At 33.2% G+C, this 20,683-nt stretch overlaps 4 protein-coding genes across 4 annotated transcripts; 2 read left to right on the forward strand and 2 right to left on the reverse strand.

Annotated features, from left to right (window-relative positions):
• The first annotated feature begins 1,020 nt into the window (after positions 1 to 1,020).
• Mpp6 (M-phase phosphoprotein 6) lies at positions 1,021 to 2,591 on the forward strand. The gene has a single exon (XM_077442076.1). The coding sequence runs from the start codon at positions 1,109 to 1,111 to the stop codon at positions 1,658 to 1,660; it is 552 nt and encodes a 183-aa protein (XP_077298202.1). The 5' UTR covers positions 1,021 to 1,108; the 3' UTR covers positions 1,661 to 2,591.
• Positions 1,874 to 5,764, reverse strand: GrlHz (Gustatory receptor-like Holozoa). Its single transcript, XM_077442075.1, has 8 exons — positions 5,446 to 5,764; positions 5,221 to 5,295; positions 4,641 to 4,807; positions 4,359 to 4,560; positions 4,108 to 4,283; positions 3,849 to 4,029; positions 3,206 to 3,421; positions 1,874 to 3,132 (listed from the first exon to the last, which is right to left on the reverse strand). Exons 1-8 carry the CDS (start codon positions 5,575 to 5,577, stop codon positions 2,887 to 2,889), a joined length of 1,395 nt encoding a protein of 464 aa, XP_077298201.1. The 5' UTR covers positions 5,578 to 5,764; the 3' UTR covers positions 1,874 to 2,886.
• A 281-nt stretch (positions 5,765 to 6,045) lies between these two features.
• l(2)34Fd (nucleolar protein 10 lethal (2) 34Fd) lies at positions 6,046 to 9,800 on the reverse strand. The gene is made up of 11 exons (XM_077443462.1): positions 9,592 to 9,800; positions 8,554 to 8,814; positions 8,341 to 8,481; positions 8,062 to 8,270; positions 7,754 to 7,982; positions 7,556 to 7,682; positions 7,305 to 7,473; positions 6,981 to 7,221; positions 6,716 to 6,850; positions 6,385 to 6,632; positions 6,046 to 6,311 (listed from the first exon to the last, which is right to left on the reverse strand). Exons 1-11 carry the CDS (start codon positions 9,655 to 9,657, stop codon positions 6,098 to 6,100), a joined length of 2,040 nt encoding a protein of 679 aa, XP_077299588.1. The 5' UTR covers positions 9,658 to 9,800; the 3' UTR covers positions 6,046 to 6,097.
• Positions 9,801 to 11,563: 1,763 nt separating this feature from the next.
• Positions 11,564 to 19,066, forward strand: Als2 (Amyotrophic lateral sclerosis 2). The gene is made up of 10 exons (XM_077441853.1): positions 11,564 to 11,859; positions 12,604 to 15,704; positions 15,788 to 16,119; positions 16,192 to 16,406; positions 16,964 to 17,297; positions 17,372 to 17,613; positions 17,695 to 17,874; positions 17,937 to 18,127; positions 18,201 to 18,364; positions 18,434 to 19,066. Exons 2-10 carry the CDS (start codon positions 12,617 to 12,619, stop codon positions 18,479 to 18,481), a joined length of 4,794 nt encoding a protein of 1,597 aa, XP_077297979.1. The 5' UTR covers positions 11,564 to 11,859; positions 12,604 to 12,616; the 3' UTR covers positions 18,482 to 19,066.
• The last annotated feature ends 1,617 nt before the right edge of the window (positions 19,067 to 20,683 follow it).

Genomic DNA, 20,683 nt, shown 5'->3' on the forward strand with positions numbered 1-20,683 from the left:
TTTGGCAATTTTTTTATTTCACCACGTTTAAAAGGATTGGTTTTCTATCTCAATATTTTTCTTTTTTTATCTAAACGTACTAACTCAAGCGGTAATTGCAATTTAAATGCTTTCGTTGTGTATACGGTTGTAACGCGAAATGTGTTGGGTGCAAGCGAGACGGCATGTAATCCACCTCACAGAGTACAGCGGTCGGAAAATCATTATCATATTCGAATTCAGTAGGTCAAAGTTAGTAAAGATTATTTAGTCTCCGCTCTGGTAATTTTTTTGTTGCTCAGTGTAATTATTTGTTGGGTGGTGATTCTTTTGGTTCGGTGATTACTAGTCAAATGTGAACCGGTCACAGGACAACCGGTCCCTCTAGATCGGTCACACGTGATCACCCGTCACACTAAAACTGGTCACGAGAAAACTGGTCACACCCTAAAACTGGTCACACCCTAAAATCGGTCAACCAGTTTTCTCGTGACCGATTTTAGGGTGTGACCAGTTTTCTCGTGACCAGCTTTAGTGTGACGGGTGATCACGTGTGACTGATCTAGAGGGACCGGTTGTCCTGTGACCGGTTCACATATGACTAGTACGGTTCGGTGATTACTGGTCACAAATTACTCGTCACAAAGTCACTAAAATCTCTATAACGGAACATCTGGTCCGGAACATCATAACGGAACAGCCGAAAAGTCCATCATACTAACGATAACTATCATAGTAACGAGAACTTGAGTGCCAAATATTGTGTATTCGCGATTTTCATGGCAAAAATTGTCTTTTTGACCACCCCAATGTGACGAATAGTCCAATTACCGACTAGTACATAGTCCGTTTACCGCTTCTTTTCACTACTACCTAAGTGATGCAATATATTATTTTATTTATCTATAAAATATAAAATAAAACTTATTCATCGTCAATTATGTATTACGCTAATTTAAATGGCCAATGACATCGTTTCACATATTTGGAAATATTTGACAGTTGGACGAATCTATGGTCCATAGACCGTTTGCTGAGACCAAAATTAAAAATTTGATAGTACAGGTTATGTACAAGATTGGCGGTGTGGTTCAGTTTTGACTGTCAGTGTAACTTTCGACTTGTCAAAATGGGGCCGCAAAGGTCAATAGGGCTGTCGAAGACTGTTTTGGAGATGAAGTTCATGAAACGGACAAAGGAACGAGTGGAACGTGAAGCGACTGTGGCTGCTGAAGCTGCCGAAGCAACCGGAGAAGGTGGTCTCTACACTCGTGAAATAACTGACGAGATGCGGCGTGGCAATCAAACCTATTGTATTGTGGAATCCAGCTTTGCTGCGTGTCTGGACCTGCTTGACGGACGTAGATCTTATCGAGGAAAAAACCCTGAAATAGAAAGGCTTACTCAACAAGCTGAAAATCCTACAGAGACCAACCCAAACGAAGCAGATGTCTCTGACAAGCAAATGGCCCAATTCTACAACCCCCTCGTCAATACTGTACAAAACAAATTCAAGAGTAAACGCGAAAACAAAAAATCTAATCAAAGTGAACTCACCGAAAACTCTACAAATGTGAATGAAAATCAACAGTCCAATAACACCAAAAAGAGAACTAACCGCTCCCATTATCCCTCGCCTAAAAATAATAAAAAACCAAAATTCCTCAAACCCAACGTATGATATGCTTACATTCCTTTATTGTTCATGTTTTATCAATTATCTATTCCAAAGCGCTTGTTTTTGGAGCTTTGTCGAGTTGAACGAAATGGTCTATAATGACTCTCTAACACGTTACTCCAGATAAACACACTGGAATGCTTTCATTATCATAGTGATAGTAAGTGGTGGGAAGTTTTGAGACAAATATGTAACATCCATATATTACACTAAAATCTGTGTCATATTACTTTATTTTTAAACATAAAATGTGACATTGTATAACAATACAGCATCTAATAGTGACACGTTATAGTTATATTAACATTATTTTTATTTAAATATATTAGAAGTTTCATGGTTTCTCAGTACATTTGACGATGTGATTACATATCAAATTTACTGATGTACAATATCTGTAACTTGCAACGTAAATTAATATGAAATCTTACATACGACTGACTAACTTATCTTAAAAATACTTTTAGTCGGGAAAAAGAATTTACTGTTTTTTTTTTTTAGCTGAACTTTTCATATTTGCAGCTATTTACAAATAGTATTTCATCCTTTTTAATAAATGAAGTATTTAGTTTTGTGACAAGAAATTGTTTATTGTTTACTTCGAAATACAAAATAAAACAAATATATGTATAGAAAAATAAAATAAACTATTTTTTCAAATCCTTATACTATTGTTTTATTATGAAATACATCATTTTAAATATTAAACAATTATTTATAATAGGATAAAAGAGACACTGTTTCTCAAAGCATTATAATTACATGTATTATCAAGAGAAAAAAAATAGACAAATACTGTATGCTCGTTATACACATATTACAACGCGATTGATATAAAGTATTAACGTTACATAAAATCCTAATATTCATACATTACAGTGTTTTCTCTCTTTATGTAATCCATTTTTACCCAGAATATATGCAAATATAGGCAAATCCGAAAAATACAAATTAAATAAATGTATTGATACATACATATATATGTATGTATATTATTTTTTTACACAGAATCATAAATTTATAGTTAATCTCACTTGTTTATTTGTATGTATGTTAAGAAAAAAATTATGTCTAGCTTAATATGTCAGTCTTTTATTTATCTTACACTAAAAATATATATACACATGTATATGGATGATTGCAGTGAGAAAATCTGAGGTTACAATAAAATAATATGAATAACATTGTATTCAAATAATATGCGAATATGTCGAATTCTATTTAGAAAATTATAATGATATGTAATGACACATACCAAGCGTCAGAATTCCAACGCTCGCTATCGTAAGGGCAAGACACAAATACCGGCCAGTGATTGGAAGTCTGAAGAGTCGAGCTGACAACTGAAGTGACGAGGCATACAACAATACTGCGTTAAGATCGCTCTGACTAGCATCTTGATACAGAAATGGTCTTACGCTGATCTCGTGGCCAGCACTCTGAGCCGTTGAACATGCAGTTGTTAACCGAGCAGCCTTAAATAGTATATTATATTAATAATAACTGTTATATATGTACATAAATTAAATCAATAACATATTTACTCACCGATACAAATGGTACAATCACTGCCAACACCCATAAAGCCAGATTGGTGCCATGAATATAAATGTTATGATTTGACAAACTATCAATTCGATCAGCGTCGAAAATCCAGAAAAAGCCAGACAACATCCAACATATGTTCACGATTGTGAATATGCATATTCCAGGTGCCAATACTTCGTTTAAATGTGTCAACAGCTTTTTAAATTCTGCCACTTCCTAGGATTGTAATTTTAATTTTATAGCATAATGATGTGTGTGATTTTCAATGTAAGATATATGGGTCTACCTCACATAACCGAAAGTGAAAAGGTCGAAAATTGAAAGATCAAAAAAAAGGGTGCATAGTAAACGGTGCTATGTATATATAATATATATCAGTAGCATGCGGTGAAATTATCTCTATTTTTGTCATACAGCCTTGTTTAATGTGCGCGCGCAGGAAACGGGGGGGGGGAAAAGCCTGTTCCTCTTGTTCCTGTTGTATCCTGCTCGCGCAAATTAAGTGAGGATATACGACGGGGGGAGAGAGACTTTTACAGCACGCCACTGATAAATATACTAACCGTTTTTCATACGTATGCATGATAAACGAATATTTTCGACTTTTTCACGGTCACCCAAGATATATATGTATAATACTTACTCTCATCCAGTCTAAGGGGGCTATAGTACGTGTCAAAAGTCTATTTCTCAAAAAATACAAATGTGCTGTCAGTAATTGAGCTTGTAGACAATAGCTGGTGATGATAGTCGCTTGAGCCATGTCGTGAGTGAATGTACAAAGCACGATGAAGAATTTACCGGCCATCATAAAATATCTAGAACTAATCAATAAACACATCTTATAAAATTAATGTTTCCAAAGTGATAAGCAACAAAGAATACCAAGAGATTCAAAAAACCTGTTTTCTACCCAGAGAAACATTATACTGTTGCGAGAAGTCATCAAACTTACAATGGTTAAAGATATTAACATCCACATAACACTCATTATTATATAAAACCACAAAATACGCAAGAGCTTCCTTGGACTTGTATATGGCGTCCTTTGTGGTGGAAACGATGATAGCAAAAATACCTTAAATTCACATATGTTTTTATGTCAAAATAATAAATATAGTATTATAACATTACACGAAAGATTCAAACTCACTCTTTCCATGAGATTTTGCAGTTGCTCATTATCAGATATTCTAAATAAATAAATCGCATAAATATAACCGATGAAATGTAAAGTGTTCGGAAGGAAAAAAGTAAAAGTTGAACTACTATAGCATACTTCATCATACTTTCCGGAGAAGTTCTTTAAAACAGTATCAGTCGATGAACTGTGAAAAAAATATCCTCTGTCTCTCCTGTGAAGAAATAAACATTGTAATTGTAATAAAATAGTATTGCACTCTTTGCTTTTCCATCTATTTAAAATAAAACTCACCTGAAACACGACATATATTGTAAAACATACCCCAAACATATCAGTAATGATATTTGAAAAGTATGATAGTGTGATATTATACGTATAAATCGTGAGCTGTGAATTTGATTGAGCGACACTGGACGAAGTCCCATAACAGCCAATATTTTTAGATACGGATAAAGTATCTGCAAAACAAGACAACATTTTAAACGGCAAATTCACAACAAAATGTATATGCTCTTCAGGTATGAACACAGATTACCTAAACACAATCTGCTTTAGGTCATCGACTTTAGAGAGCCTTTAATTAATATTATGTATTAGATGTATTATGAGCATTTATAAGAATTGTAAATAGGTTTTTGAGCTATTTTTCCTATTATGCTGTACATTAACATTAGAATAATATAATACTATGATTACTAACCAAATTAAATTAAATTGTAAAATAAAAAATGATCAGTAGATCAGTAGCTATCAAAATATATATAAGATGTATTGTGAACATAATTTCGTAATAATAAAAAGCATTTAAAAATCAAAATCAAACGGCAAATTCACAATAATTTTTGAATAATTTGATAAATTACATAATTACCTTCGATTTACAGTAAAATAAAACAGCAGAAGTGCTCATTAGAGTGGTATCTGTCGGTTCAATTATTTCACCCATCTATAAATACAATAAAATTCACTCATTATCAATTTATTACTTGAACTTGCAACTTAAATTCACTCACAAGTGCATCTATCCAACTTTGTAATACACATAAACAAATTCCTTATTAATTGTTGGTAATTTGAACTGTTTTACGATGCTTACATCTATGCTGTTCATCTCAGTAGTAGTAGCAGAACTCTGTCTAGTTGTCAGGTCATGTTGTGAAGTCTTTTTATCAGCGTCTTCGTCTCGTTCCAAAACCTCAAGGTCAGATCTTTCTCTCGCATACGACATATTATTCACTTAATAGTGACAATGTCACAATCATCACTGGACCAAAAACTAAACTGCCATAAAATACACTGCACAAATCGGCTTGAATTTAACGTAGGTAGTTACCGTCAATATTAAAAAGCAATATTTTTAAACATTGTAACATATTAACGCGATTATATATGAACCATATAATTTGCCGTGCCAAAACCGTTGTTGCAAATGCAAAAACGTGAATGACAACTGTGTAAAAGTGTACAATGCATCGATGACTTGATAACCCTGTTATAACGATATCCATATCATTATTCAAATGCTAAGCAATTACAAAATATTCACACTATCTTATAGTAGATTAAGCTTATTTTATTTTATATATGAACAATTGTGTTTATTTTCAATATTTAATTATTTGTAGATAAGAGTTGTCTGGTACTAACAAACCTGACAATCTTAACAACTCTCTTGCTTCAAAAAAAAAAAACCAAATGATATCCATATAAATATTTATTAACAATAATAAAAATACAAATTCAAGAAATTATCTCCTTCTTTGGGGTTTGAATCTGGGACGAGCTAAATGATTAGTTGGCCTGTGTACTTTTTTCCTATCCTCCTGATGCTTTCGATTATGTTCCTTTCTTTCCTGTTCTCGTCTATCTTTATTCATACGGAAGGTCATTTCTCTGTTACCGACAGAGCCGAGGAATTTGATATTGTTTGATTCGCGTTTTAAACGGTCTCCCAAACTGCTTCTGTAAATACAATACGAGTTAAATATTTAAACAAGACATGATAGATTCAATTATAATACAAAACGATACATACTTATCGACTCTCCTGTGTATTTTTCTTATTCCTCTCATTCCACCTTGGAAATCTTGGCCAGCCTTCAGTTCATAAAACTTTGGCCGAGATGTCTCCTTTGGTGCGCTCTCTTCTTGTTGTTTTTTGATGAGTTGATGTTCATTTTTCATCTTCTGAGTCCACGTATGTTCATCATCAGAACTACTGTCATTATCATTTGAATCGTTAAATAATTCATCATCAGAATTTGGCATTGGTTCATTGGGTTCCTTAAATTTATGATGAACATTTCATTCTCACATATTTGTACTTGTGAACAAACATAAATATTTAAATAAGATAATACTCTTACTTCAACGGGTTCAAATTGTTCTAAAGCAGATTTCTTAGCTGCTTTCGACAACTTCATATTTGATAATACAGGATTCAACAATCTATACTCTTCGGTTGTTTTGTCAACTTCAAAATCAGGATTTGCAAACAGTGCCTATAAATTAAAATTTAAAATTAGCATTATATATTTTCCAATATCATCTTTAATTATGGTTTTATTTATTATATTTAAGAGCAAAACTTATGGCATTGAAAAATTATTGAATAGAAATAAATTAAATTACTTTAAATCTATCATCGGTGAGGAGGGTGTTTGATTTATTCTTATTCTTTTTATCTTGGTCACTAGACATTAATTTAGCAGCCAACTCTCGGTTCACACTTGGAAGATTTGCCTTCAATTGAAGGCGTGATGGTCTTTCTTGTTCTAGTCTTTCACGTATTCTACGCCTCTTGAATTCTTCAAATGCGAACGGATCTGATATAGACTTGGCCTTCTTATACAATCGCACGTCCATAAAGTAACTACATATAAGCAAAAATATACATATTTCAATTTAACCAGTTAATTTTAATTAGAAAATAAAAACATATGTAAATTGACTCACCCATGCATATAAGCTCGTAATAAATTAGTTCCTAAAAGATGACCTAATCCTAGGGTGTCTAATTCTTGACGAGTAACGAATTTATAGTCGTCATAAATATCTTGAGCTGATGTTGATTCTAATTCCTCCGTCAAATTGTCCAAAAATGCGCACCACCTAGGAGCCGGACCTTTTAAACAAGTCACAATAAATATAATAAATTACTCAAACTTGTGTAACAAAAAAATATTTAATATAAATGTAGTTTATACCTAGAGCTGGAATATAATATGAGAGCATTTTGGGATCTTCTTGTGCCATGAAAAGTAAACCTGATCCAGGTACTACGCACAAATTATTTAAGTCATTCGGTGATTCAATACTAGTAAATTGTTTAGCCTAAAAAAACCACAATGACAAATAAGTAAATGGAGTAAAAGATCATTTACATCATTGAAATAAAATCTTACATTATTTCGGTCCCAAATTTTCAATATAGAACTGTCCATTGAATAAACATAGTCCATAGTTTTGTGAAAAACAATATCTTTAATCGGCAAGTCATTCATATGATCTTTAACAATGAGAGGCTTGCTAGATCTGATATCATACAATATTATGTGACCAGTTGATGTACCAGCTCCAAGAAGCAAACCTCCATGGCACGTCAGAGCCGATATTGAAGGCATTCCATGAATCCTAAAAAAATACAATGAAAGATTTATACCACATAAAAATCTAACTAATTAAAAAAAATATATGTATTCAACTACTATACCTATCATCAACATCAGCACAATGAACTGCACAATCTAAAATTCCTTGGCGTGTTCTAGACCGAGGATCCCATGCTTCTAATTGACCCTCATGTGTACCCAAAACTACCAGCCCGTGCTCCGAATTTATAACGCATTTATTAATGCTGCTTGCGTTTGTTGACAACGGTGCCATAAATTGTCCGACTTCTAAATTCAATCTGTACACATCCTATATAAACAGTAATTATGTACAATATTTATCATTGATCTTTTAATAGGAATATAGTTATGATAATTACCGAAGAAGCGCCAACTACATAAGTATCGCAAGTCTGTTTGTGATATGCCAAATCTCTTCCAAAGCGAGGAACGCGAAGCCGATAATGTCTTCCATGAGCTACATGAAACTCCACATATCTATCATATTGCAGTAATATAACCTATAAAAGCAGCAAATAATCAGAACAGAAATCAAATTAACAATTAAAATTATTTACATAACGTATCATTACTTTGGAGTAATCATCGCTGAGAACTTCAAATGTGACGACTTCCGAATCAAGACAACGTTCAAATTTAAGTGACAGATTACTGACTTCGTAGCATTTAAGACGAGGTTTATATATGCCCGTGGCAAGTATATACTGTCCATCTGCTGATAGTTTTATAGTAGAACTAAGACCTGGCATGCTAAAGTCCTGAATCAATTCGATACGCCGACGTATATCGATATTCTTCTTCAACATAGCCCGCCTTTTCCTCTCGGACAGCCACTGAAAATTAAATGAAATTCAAAATTGAATATCTCATATGCAAAATATAAAATAACCATATCTGTAAAGTCTATAAAGCATCGCTACACTAAATGTAAATTATTGATGTACAGCATAAAAAATTAAAAAGGTAATAGTATCAGTGGTAGTCATAATAGTGGGGCTGCAGGGATGAATCATCAGGCTGCAGTAGCTTCATGCCCATAACAGTGACCAAAAGCAAACAAAATCAGCATACATACATATATACGCAAGATAAACCGCCACAAGAAGATTGTGAACACTTTTTTTGACTTAGTATATTAAGAAAACGGCGATAAATGACTTTGTGGGCTGAAATAACCTTTGCACATCCAACAGGGCAGATATGCGAAGACAAAACTCACTAAAAGTAGATTAGGGAGCGTTGACGAATTTTTGGGTTATGATACCCACATGTAAGTACCGATGAAGAGTATGATTTTGAGCGAGACAGATTAATACAGAACGACATGATTAATACAACAATCGTAGTGTACATTCCTTTTGTACTTCTGTCCAAGACTCGTATATCAATCTAATTAAAATACAATATAAAAACGATGATAATGAAACGAGAACATTTAAATATTGAGAACTGCAATCCCAGAACCTATATGGATGGGCGGCCTCTGAATGGTGTATACGCAATTGAAATAGGTGCTAAATTTTAGGAATACTATCTAAAGATTATATTTGGTGACTTAGCATGCATATAAACCGATTGTCGGTGTAATAGATCAAAACTGTTTTACGTACTTCTGGGAGGGATTTTCCTGCGCTGAGGTTGTATATCTTCACGTTATCTATTTCAGAAACCTGCATTTCTATCTGATTGTCGTATTAATGTTTCATTAAAGAACCTCGCATTCATTAATTAATGAATACGTATTTGACATAACCAACACGAAGCACAACACCGCCTTCAATACACGTGCGAAAGTGACAGTTTAGTTGACCTAAATAGCAATATTAACAACCAGCCATTTTTCAATTATTACTATTTATTATTTAATCGTATTAGTAGCTTTCTAGGTATTTTCAACAACATATCGATAGATTTATTATATTTTGGTTATCTTCTCAATATCAAAAATTATTGCGTTGTTTGAGAAATAGCGAAAATAAACTTTCGATTGTTTTGTATAAAACCTTTTAATTTTTGAAAGATGTTTCTGATCGAATTTTTTTCTTTGTTGCAGTTTCTGTTGGTTTAAGCTTTTAGTAACTAATAATCCATTCGATTAAGATTCATCGTATTTCATCAAATGAAATTCTTGCTCCTGACCAGTGCCGATTTTAGGGGGGGGCTGGGTCGGACGGCGCCCGAGGGCGCCAAATTATTTGGTGCACCACTCGATGCGCCAAAGGCCCTACAAAATTTTAGATTATAGTGCCAAAGGCTCTACTTTCTAAACTCAATGTTTGTACTCGGCAAATTCTATTTATTGGGTGAAGGTGCATTCCTTTTTGTATTATAATTAGCGTTTTCCAGTGGCAGCCAGAATTTAAATCTTGTGCTTTACAACGCTGCGAAATTTTCTGTAACATCGCATACTTTTTTAGATATTCTCCAAAGATTTTTACACTATTTTTATGCTTTAATATATTTATAGAAGATTCTAACTGATAACATGTAATTATATTCCTAAAAAAATATCTTAGATTTGAACAGTTAAACGAATATTGAAAGATATGGGGGTTTTTGTATTTTGTACACAATCTACTGGAAAGAGCCTATCTTCAAATTAAGCTCACAGAGAATTCAAAATCTGATATTATTAGCAATGAAAAGTTATCAATTGAAAAGCCCTTCTTTCAAATAAAGTTCAAGGTAAAATGAATCCACTCATTGTAATAAATTTTATAAAACAGCATAATTTACAAGAATTATATCCAAACATTTGTGTTTTTGATTTTGCTGGCACTGCCTGAAACTGTAGCAAGGTCCCAAGCTCGGAAAAAGGAGGATGGTAATCCAATTATTATATTTTTTTTCTAAGGGTGTAAGAAACAATTTCCCAAGCAGTGCCAGTTTTAGGGGGGGGGGGCTAGGTCGGGTGGCGCCCGAGGGCGCCAAATAAGTTAGAGCACCGAACGATGCGCCAAAGGCGATTTAAAATTAGAGCGCCAAAATCCATTCAAAATTTTAGATTAGAGCGCCAAATGCGAAAGTTCTTTCTAAGGGTGTTTAGAAAAAATTGCCCAAGGGCGCCATCGGGTGTAAGGCCGGCACTGTGCCCAAGGGCGCCATTAAGGTCTGTTCATACCTATCCAGCACGACCCGTATCCTGCAGGTGTCATGCAAGTGCGGATAGTATTCTTTGGTATATTATATGGACGTATTCATACTACATACCTTTAGTTGTAAGGCCGGCACTGCTCCTGACCTAGCGAAATCTAAGGGGACAAATGCCCCCTCCTAACTTCCCTGAATAAACGTCTTTGAAAATAAATATGATGAAGTATTTGAATTAAAATAATACATCATAATAAAATAACTGAAATTGACGACAAATTAATATATCTATCAATTAGTAGTGAAACATACGTGTACTTGGTGTCTAATAATAAAATTAATGTGTTGAATAAATTAAAATAAACGGGGAAAAAATAAGAAAATCTTTGACAAACCGTATGATAAACTTATACTATTTAGGCAATCTTTTAGAAATTAATAACATTTAAATGTTCATTCATCTAATTCTCTATAAGTAAATAAATAAACAACAGGTATTTATAGTGCAACTGACGCGTAACAGGTGTAGGTATTTCGAACCTGTCATTATCGCGCATTTGACGTTTCAGTCGTTCGATTCGACTTCAGGCATTTGTTACAAATTGCTACATCTTTATTTTCATCAACCAAATAAGGTTTCCAGTGAATTATACATATCTTAGCTGTTATCAAAAATGGCGGTTTCCGTTTCTAACAAATTACGAATTCTTTGTAATTTGATTAGTCACAAATGGCACAATTAAAACGTCCGTTTTATGTCATTTGATCAACACCCGCCCTGTAAGCATGTAAGTGTTTGGCGTCGTTTTGCAATCCAATGTCCTTATTATTTATCGATCGAATACAGTTTCCATCTGTCTGTAGAGCCTGTTGAAATAGTATTGCTTTTTCAATAATGTTGTGAAATTAAATAATGACTTTATATATTTTATACCTGTATATGATTTCATGAAAATTGTACCTTTGATACTTTTTTCACTTAAAATATATTATTATTTTAAATTCCCATTCACTTTGTATTCGAGGTAAAAGTAATAATCATTAGTCTTTGTTTCGGATATGAAGAGACACTTGTTTTTGTATGTCAAGCTTAGATTTATAAGTTTTGATCTGTTGCTCCCAAATATACAAAATATTTTTAAAAATCGCATTTTTTAAACAATTTCATCCTCAAGAAGAAAATTTTGTCTGTAATTTGTGTTTATATTATACAACCATTTACGATGCATTAAACCTCTCCTTTAATTCATGTACTTCTATTTAAAAAAATAGTCAGATATTTTTATTAATGGAATCATTGCACATTTAACTTGTTTAATGTGAAATCATAAAATTACACGTTAAATTCACAAATAAGTCCTAATTATTAGTATGAAAATCGAAAATATTTATTTCCTTTTGTACTTCTTTTATTGCTACATAGACAAATTTGGAAATTGTAACACGTACTGATGAATAATCGAAATACTAAATTTGGTAGTGTAATAATGTCCATCTTTGTATTTATGTACATTCAAATTGATGCTTTGCAGATACACCACAAACATGGATCATTCATATTTTTGGAAAGGAATAAAAAATTTCAACCTAGTATCAAATGAACGACCGTCCAAAATAACCGTCATTGAAAATGAAATGTTTATATTATCCTACAATTGCAATTTATATCGAGTTAACTTAGAAAGCCCTGAAGATTCTTTAAAATTAGAAAAAATACCCGGAGTCAACGCTATCGACATCACTTCAAGTAACAGTCAATTACTCTACGTTGACACCCATGGCCAAGTGTTCAAATGCGATCCAAAGTCATGTGATTCTCGTCAAGAGATCGTCGTAAAAGAAGACGCTGAGAGTTGCAGCCACGGTCACAAAACGCCCAGTCGTAAGATCAAAATCAAATATATCACTGGCGGAGGCTTCGGAGTACTGTATATCAGCGACTATGGTGAATTATGGGCATCAGGAATGATGCCTCAGTTGAATGTTGCTTCGACGACTCCTGTCAAAGTATCTTTTTTCGAAGGTCGTTCTGTGTACAGAGCCGAAATTGGAGATAACTTTGGCGTTATAATATGCAGGAAAAGTGTATGCGACGATGAAACTGAAAGTGAAAATGAAGATGTATTTGTATCCGGTTGTGCTGAGTGCCGACCAAATACCAGGTTATCTTCTCCCGTGTCCCAATTATCCATTGCAGACGTTTGTCCATTTGGAGTTCAAGTAAGTAAGTCGAGTGAAGATACTAGTAGTACATCTGCAGGACAATCGGATAAATCTGGCAAGCGTCAAACGACAACGGAAGATTCTACTTCATCTAATGAAGATTCAGAACTCACTAAGATACATTTCGATGAAAGTAAAAGAGGTGATAGCAAAGATCCGATATTAGAGAATGGAATAGTAGACGATGTTGATAATAAATTGAAAGATTCAACTTTTGCAAAGAATGAGGAAGACAAACAAAATATGATATTTATAAATACTGAAGCGGCAAAACAATTTTTAACCAAACAATTATCATGGGTATCAGCTGGTGAAGATTATTTAGTAGAATGCACTGAAAAACCCACTAGAATAATCAAAGAAAACGTATCAAACTTAACTAATCTAGTCGTAGAAAGTGTAAAGACTGTTGGAGATAAAGTTGCCACTCTTTCCAGACACATGAGTGGCAGTAGTGAAACCAATGATGCCGTCGAAGCCTATGATTCTTTGATCACAGACGAAATGAATCCGATGATGTATTCATTGACGTCCAGCTGCAAGCTGGACGATCTTCAAATGTCGTCTAGTACAGTGAGCGACAAAGAAATATCCCAAAACGTTCTTAATGACAGAGCCAACGTCATAGTTAAGACGGGCCAAAACTTATTAAATTCAGAAGTGTGGGTCTGGGGTAGCGTTAATTATGGGCAACTTGGCACTGGTGATAATATCAAACGAACTCAACCCATTTTAGTTTCTCGACTGGCTAACTTGGGCATACATAAGATATCGTGTGGGAAATCTCATTGTGCCGCTTTGTCATTAGACGGCCGGGTGTTTTTGTGGGGAAGAAACTTATGGCATCAGGTAAGCACTGATACGAAAGACGACAAGAGCAGTCCTCAGCAGTTTACTGCTAATTCGAACACCGACAGAGCTAGAGACATAACATGCGGTGACAATCATTCGATCGTGTTCACTCTTAATGGTAACATATTCTATCAAGGAAAACACGACGATGTTTTCACTGAAAAAGTATTAAATTTAAATGAAAACATATCCTATGCAGAAAAATCTGAAACAACCAAAGAGTTCGAAAATAAAAATTTAATATTCGGTAGATTTATCAAAAATCGCCTAGATTTTTATTCGTGTTTATCTCATGATTTAAACCTAAGTTGTCGTGTACTTTCATCGGCGAATGTTAGTTTCTTTTATTCTAACCCAAAACCAGGACAAGAAACTCCGATTCTGCAAGATTTGGCGATCGAGCAGCAGTTCCTTGAAGAAACTATCCTAGTTCATCAATCTCTGATTAAACCACTCCTAAAAAAGTCAAATCTAATGGGCTCGGATTGTAAAGCGTTTGAAAAACTCTGCAGCAACTACGCAGATATTATGTACTTCACTGCTATCAATGTCTTATCTTTTTGGCGTTACACAGAGTGTAATAAAAAAGCAATTGAAATTACACTCATACAAAACTGCGATGAACACATAGCATTGTATAAAAAATATCTAAACAGCATATGCGATGTTTTATCTATAAACGGATTCTTACAAATATCCACTCAAATAGATGTTCCGAATATTTTACAGAACCTCTTCAATGATAAGCTACCGTCCAATACTCAAAAAAATTCAAAGAAAATAGCTGAAGCTGTAGTTTCTTGCTCGCTGATGCACCCACTTAGCAGATTAAATACCTATAAATGTATTATACAATCTATCATGAGATACAACTCAACAGTGTCATCATCCGACACTAAGACTTTTACAGAACGTAGACTCGCTGAAGTTCTTTCTAAATGGGATGCATTCAACGAGGAACAAGAGAAGAGGAAACGTGAAGCTGATTTGACCAGACTGTTTTGGGAATCTTCCGGCAAAACTTTAGAGTCATTCAAATCATCGGAGCGTCGACTTGTACGCGAATCGAGAAGTCATCCGTTATCACTTCAACACTCGGGAAGATTCAGTTCACACTGGTTTATATTGCTGAATGACGTTTTGATTCATTTAAACGGTAATATACAGAGCATTCACAGTCTTGCGACCCTTTGGGTCGACTCTGTCACTGATACCGACATTGTTCAAAATGCAATACATCTGATAACACCGGAGGAGACATTCACGGTCACTACACCAACGTCTGAAGAAAAGTCGGAGTGGTTTCAAAATTTTCAAAACGCTATCAAAATCAATTTGAACAAATTTCATAGCTCACAGCCTCCATTGATTAGAACAGCCTTGTATACGTTCACAAATAAAAGTCAACTATATAAAGACGCCAAGTATTCTGGAAGGTGGATGAATGGTAAAATGCACGGTATAGGTAAAATTGAATGGCCTGATGGTAAAAATTACTATGGATCTTTTCATAACAATCAGATTCATGGCTATGGAAAAATGGAAATACCTAATATTGGTAACATTTCAAAATTTATTTTCTTTTTAAAACTTATCATACTATAACTTTTGATGTATTTTTGCGTTTAATTTCATTTATAGGATTGTATGAAGGTCAATGGAAAGATAATTTACAAAATGGATTCGGCATTATGAAATATTGTTCCGGAGACATATACGAAGGCTACTTTAAAGATGGCTTAGCTCATGGATACGGTGTTAGAAAGCAAGGAGATTTTACAAGTGCAACTGCTACGGTCTATATGGGAGATTGGTCGCAAGGAGTGCGCCATGGATACGGTGTAATGGATGACATTGGAAAAGGGGAAAAGTATTTAGGTAGCTGGAGCGACAACAAAAAGCACGGATGTGGTTTGATCGTTACTCTAGACGGAATATATTACGAAGGTGTTTTCACCAATGATATGTTGACTGTGGGTAATCAGATTAATTTGTGTCTTGCTATTGTATGTGAGCTTAATCTGATGTAGGAAATTTAATTTTAGGGTCACGGAGTGATGATATTTGAAGACGGCACCCATTACGAAGGTGAGTTTAGATCCGCTGGGGTTTTCAGCGGTAAGGGGACCCTGACATTTTCAAGTGGTGATAGAATTGAAGGGATGCTCAGTGGTGCGTGGACCGAAGGCGTCAAAATAAACAATGCTTCATTACACATGAACGTTTCTAATCCTGCCCTTTCGACGAATTCAAAACCTAAGTATGCCAAATGACTTTTTTTTAACCGTTTGCCCGCGGCCGTCTTCTATGGAAGCTTTGGGCGACAAGTCTGTAGCGCGCTCTTTTCCATAGAGTATTCTGAACTTTGCACGGGATTTTGAGGCTTATATGCGCCTATTTCAACTGTTTTAAGGTTCAAAATTGGTTGAATATATTACTGAGAGTTGAATGCCATCTATTTAATTTGCTTGAAATGAATATATACCAGTCAAAAATTAGTTTTTTGTGGAACCATACTGAAACCTCGTTTATGTGACGTCACATCTTCATACAATTATGAAGAATGATTATTTGACAATTAATCCAAAACTACGAGATATATTATGTATTTTATTGTTTAAAATAATACTTTGTGTTAATTACCATAACTGGTTACTTGAGTAAATATTAAAATCTGTATTTAAGGTCGAAAACTCGATTGCCAAATTCGCGAAAAAGGTGCCGCGTACAGGGCTTGTTCGCTATATATATTGCCGCGGGCAAAGGGTTAATGAGATCAGGCACCTTATATGATAATATATATTTTGTTATTTGCAGTTCGTTTGGAAAACTTTGTGTGTCACCGAGTTTAAAATGGAATGGTTTATTTCGTCAGTGCTTACAACAGCTGGGCGTTCCAGACTATCACTTTACAAGTGGAGCTGACCATTTTCCGACAATAAACTCATCTTTTAACAATAAGAAAATTTGGCAAAACGTTGCTGTCCTCCTTTCCAATGCAAAAAATGATAAAAATGTCACAATAAATTCGTTGATCATATCAAAAAATGTAAATAAATCTGATACAGAGCAATTGAACAAAATACCCGAGTTTGGACAAGCATCTTTAACACCAGAGGCATATAACGAAATCAAGCAATATCTCAATAAGGTTCTATTAAATAGTAAAAATTAAAATACAACATGAAGTATCAAATACTACTTGATAATTTACACATATTACAGGCGTGCGAGTTGTCATCTCACCCGATCGGACGCTTAGTAGCTGGATGTGCAGCTGCATTTTGCACGTCATACGGTGGAGTGAGGGTTCACCCACTACTGCTCTCTCATGCTGTAGCTGAATTAGGATGCATCGCCACCAGAATTTATAATGTCATTCGGTTATTATTTCCTGCGCTTCCGCCAGCCGGAGAACATATCATGTTATGCGATAACATTAACGATTCTGATGACGATATGGAAGAGTAAATCTTTGTCAATATACATAAAATTAATGATTGACGAATATACAATATGTGTATTTATTGTTAATAATGATTTTGCAGTGCTGAAGTTGTATCTGTATCGGGTGTAGTGCAACCACTTTTGCTTCCAAGAATTCACTCATCTCTTCATGTGCTTTACGCACTCCATCATCAGCGGGAAGATGTTGCTTACTGGAAACGATTATTAAAGTGGAACAGACAGACTGATGTTACACTGATGGCCTTTCTCGGCATCGACCAGTGAGTTTTAGTTTTGAATATAACAAGTTATTAATTTTTGCTCATTGTAATTTTATTTTTAGAAAATTCTGGGTCGGCTATGCTACGAAATCTGTTAGCACTTCTCCGACGTCATCTCCGGTAAAAGAACAATTGTTTTCGGAAGCAGTGGATACACTCCAACAACTGAAAACTACATTTTCTCCTATGGAAAAATTACTTGTTATAAAAAATACCTTTCAAAAGATGACAGCGGCAGTTCAAAAAGAATTAGGTAAATAATTCAATGCTGCATATTGTTTGCTTTTCCGTTTTTTATCTTTATTATCATTTTGTAAATGCAATAGGTCCAGCCTATTTGTGGACGATGGATGAATTGTTTCCAGTGTTCCATTTTGTGGTAGTGCGAGCTCAAATTTTACAATTGGGTTCCGAGATTCATTTTATAGAAGACTTCTTAGAACAGTGCATGCAAAACGGAGAACTGGGCATTATGTTCACCACATTGAAAGTAAGAAAGTCTATTTGTAATATTTCATTATTACTTACGCAAATTTTAAATTGATTTCATTATTTTCAGGCTTGCTATTTCCAAATATTACAAGAAAAAGTCACTATTTGTGACTAAATTCTATCGAGTCCAAAGTTTACATTAGTTTAGTGAATAAAAATGTATGTGATCTCCGAAAATTTTAATGTTTTCCAAAACTGTGCGGCCATCTTCCATATTTTATTAATTAGTCATTCATTTATTTTTTTATTTATTTATTATCATCTCAAGTTTCAGTAAAAATTAGACTGAAAACATATACATGTACTCGTCAAAAGCGATGAGCTTTTAAAAATGAATATCTGAAATATTTTACTAGTACTATAAACTAGCTCAAGAATGTGTATTTTATTGTAAGATTATTATTTAGTTATAATGTTTATTATAATATATAAAATCAAAGAAATAATGTACAAGTACCTATGTACATATATGAATTTATATTATTTGAGATATAAATTGCTAGTCACCAACTGAACAATACAGATTCTTATCTGAATATCAATCAATGTAGTGGTTGAATGTTGATTTTCCTTTCGATTTTTTTTGTGATTGAATGTACCTGATCATATATTTTGTAGAGTATGTTATCATGAACACCTGTTATCAATTTGTTGTTCTTGAACAAGATCCTCTTATATGGAATAAACAAGGATTGTAGAGAAAGCCTGGTTTTTTTTTAATTATACTTTTATATCTAGTGCTCAATGATTGAATATTGCTAAGACAAAGGTTAATCAAATGAAAATAGTGTTGTGTTGTTAATACTATTTATTCTTTCCTGTATAATAACATACCAAACATCTTAATTTCATAAAAAATTTCATTAAAATAGGTAAATATTACCTAATTTGATATTCTGCGGCTACTTCATGTCTAGTGTAAGTCTTCATTTCATTTACAATTGAAAAAATATTCTTGGCAAATCTAAAAAAAACTCCCTATAAAGCCTGTTTTTAACTAAAACGGTTAAAAATAAAATATTACATTTTTTAATCTAATATTAATGAATGATTTTATTTACAACTCAGAAAATGTTTGCCAAATTAAAAATTATTATCGTAAAACGAAAATATATATTATTATTGATATAAACTTCATAATTTACAAAAAAATTATGCAAGTTTAGAGCCTTGCTTACGAATAATAACAACAAAAAGTGTATATATGTATACTTGTAGAAAATATTAAGATAATAACAATCATAATCAACTGTTGTTATTTACAAAAAATTTCACAAATCATATAGCAATGTTATTAAAGTGAAGCAGTCTCAATAATTATTTTACGATTACACATACATATATAAAGATATATATATATAAAATATTGAAATAAAAAGCATGCTCATCATAATAATGGTCTCTAATTGGCGACGTTTTCAAATATAATATGTATATGTAAAGTATCATAGAACGCGTAGAATGATGCCTGTTTATTTTTTCATATATAAAAAGTCTACTGCAGCTACTTTTATAATTCAACTCAAGATATGCGCGCACATAAACACGCATGTATCCCGAGTCAAAATGTATAATGATAAGTATAAGGCCACATAGATACATATTTATAAAATTAGAGAAAGTAAAAAATTAAAATAGGTATATATATTGATCCCTGACATAATTGATATAGACGAATTGTTTAAAATGTACTCCGCAAACGGTAGCGACTGATGCACGCGCAATATTTAACGATTACATCACAAATCACAAACTCCGCGACAATTACTTTATATATTATATATTATAATATAATAACCGGGTGCATTATTATTTAATTTGATATTACAAATATTGTACAATATTACATAAGATATTAGTTGCAAACATGAACCCACTTCACAATGAAACATTACAAATACTCTTTATCCTTTTTTATTTTTTATTCATACAGATAGGAACGAAATGCATTCAGCGACATTTCGCACGCTAACTTACTGGAATAAATTGTTTGTTTCTTTTTTTTTTTATTCTGATTGTCCCGCAAATGCTATAAAAATATGACATTTATGATTTAACTGCTAACAATTATAAGATAAAAAAAAAACTAAATGAATAATAAAATATATTCTATAAAATAACAGCAATTTTAAGGTGAATCCTGCTCTATAAAGCAAATATACACGTTATATAACTATACAAATTAAAATTACAATCGTTAAAAGCTTAAAATCATTAATTAAATAATATATAAATGATAATAAATAACAAATAAATTAGATATTTATCTTCTGCACTTTTTTGAAAGTTGTCAAAATATATTAAAATGGAAGAAAAC

This window comes from Arctopsyche grandis, chromosome 12 (assembly GCF_051622035.1).
Source record: "Arctopsyche grandis isolate Sample6627 chromosome 12, ASM5162203v2, whole genome shotgun sequence".
NCBI lineage: Eukaryota > Metazoa > Arthropoda > Insecta > Trichoptera > Hydropsychidae > Arctopsyche > Arctopsyche grandis.

Coding starts and splice junctions, on each gene's coding strand:
- Als2 (XM_077441853.1), top strand. CDS start 12,617: ATGGATCATTCATATTTTTGGAAAGGAATAAAAAATTTCAACCTAGTA. Junction 16,407..16,963: donor TCGACGAATTCAAAACCTAA/GTATGCCAAATG, acceptor TGTTATTTGCAG/TTCGTTTGGAAAACTTTGTG. Junction 17,298..17,371: donor TCAAGCAATATCTCAATAAG/GTTCTATTAAAT, acceptor CACATATTACAG/GCGTGCGAGTTGTCATCTCA.
- Mpp6 (XM_077442076.1), top strand. CDS start 1,109: ATGGGGCCGCAAAGGTCAATAGGGCTGTCGAAGACTGTTTTGGAGATG.
- GrlHz (XM_077442075.1), bottom strand. CDS start 5,577: ATGTCGTATGCGAGAGAAAGATCTGACCTTGAGGTTTTGGAACGAGAC. Junction 4,561..4,640: donor CAATATATGTCGTGTTTCAG/GTGAGTTTTATT, acceptor ATTTCTTCACAG/GAGAGACAGAGGATATTTTT. Junction 3,422..3,848: donor CCCCCTTAGACTGGATGAGA/GTAAGTATTATA, acceptor TTACAATCCTAG/GAAGTGGCAGAATTTAAAAA.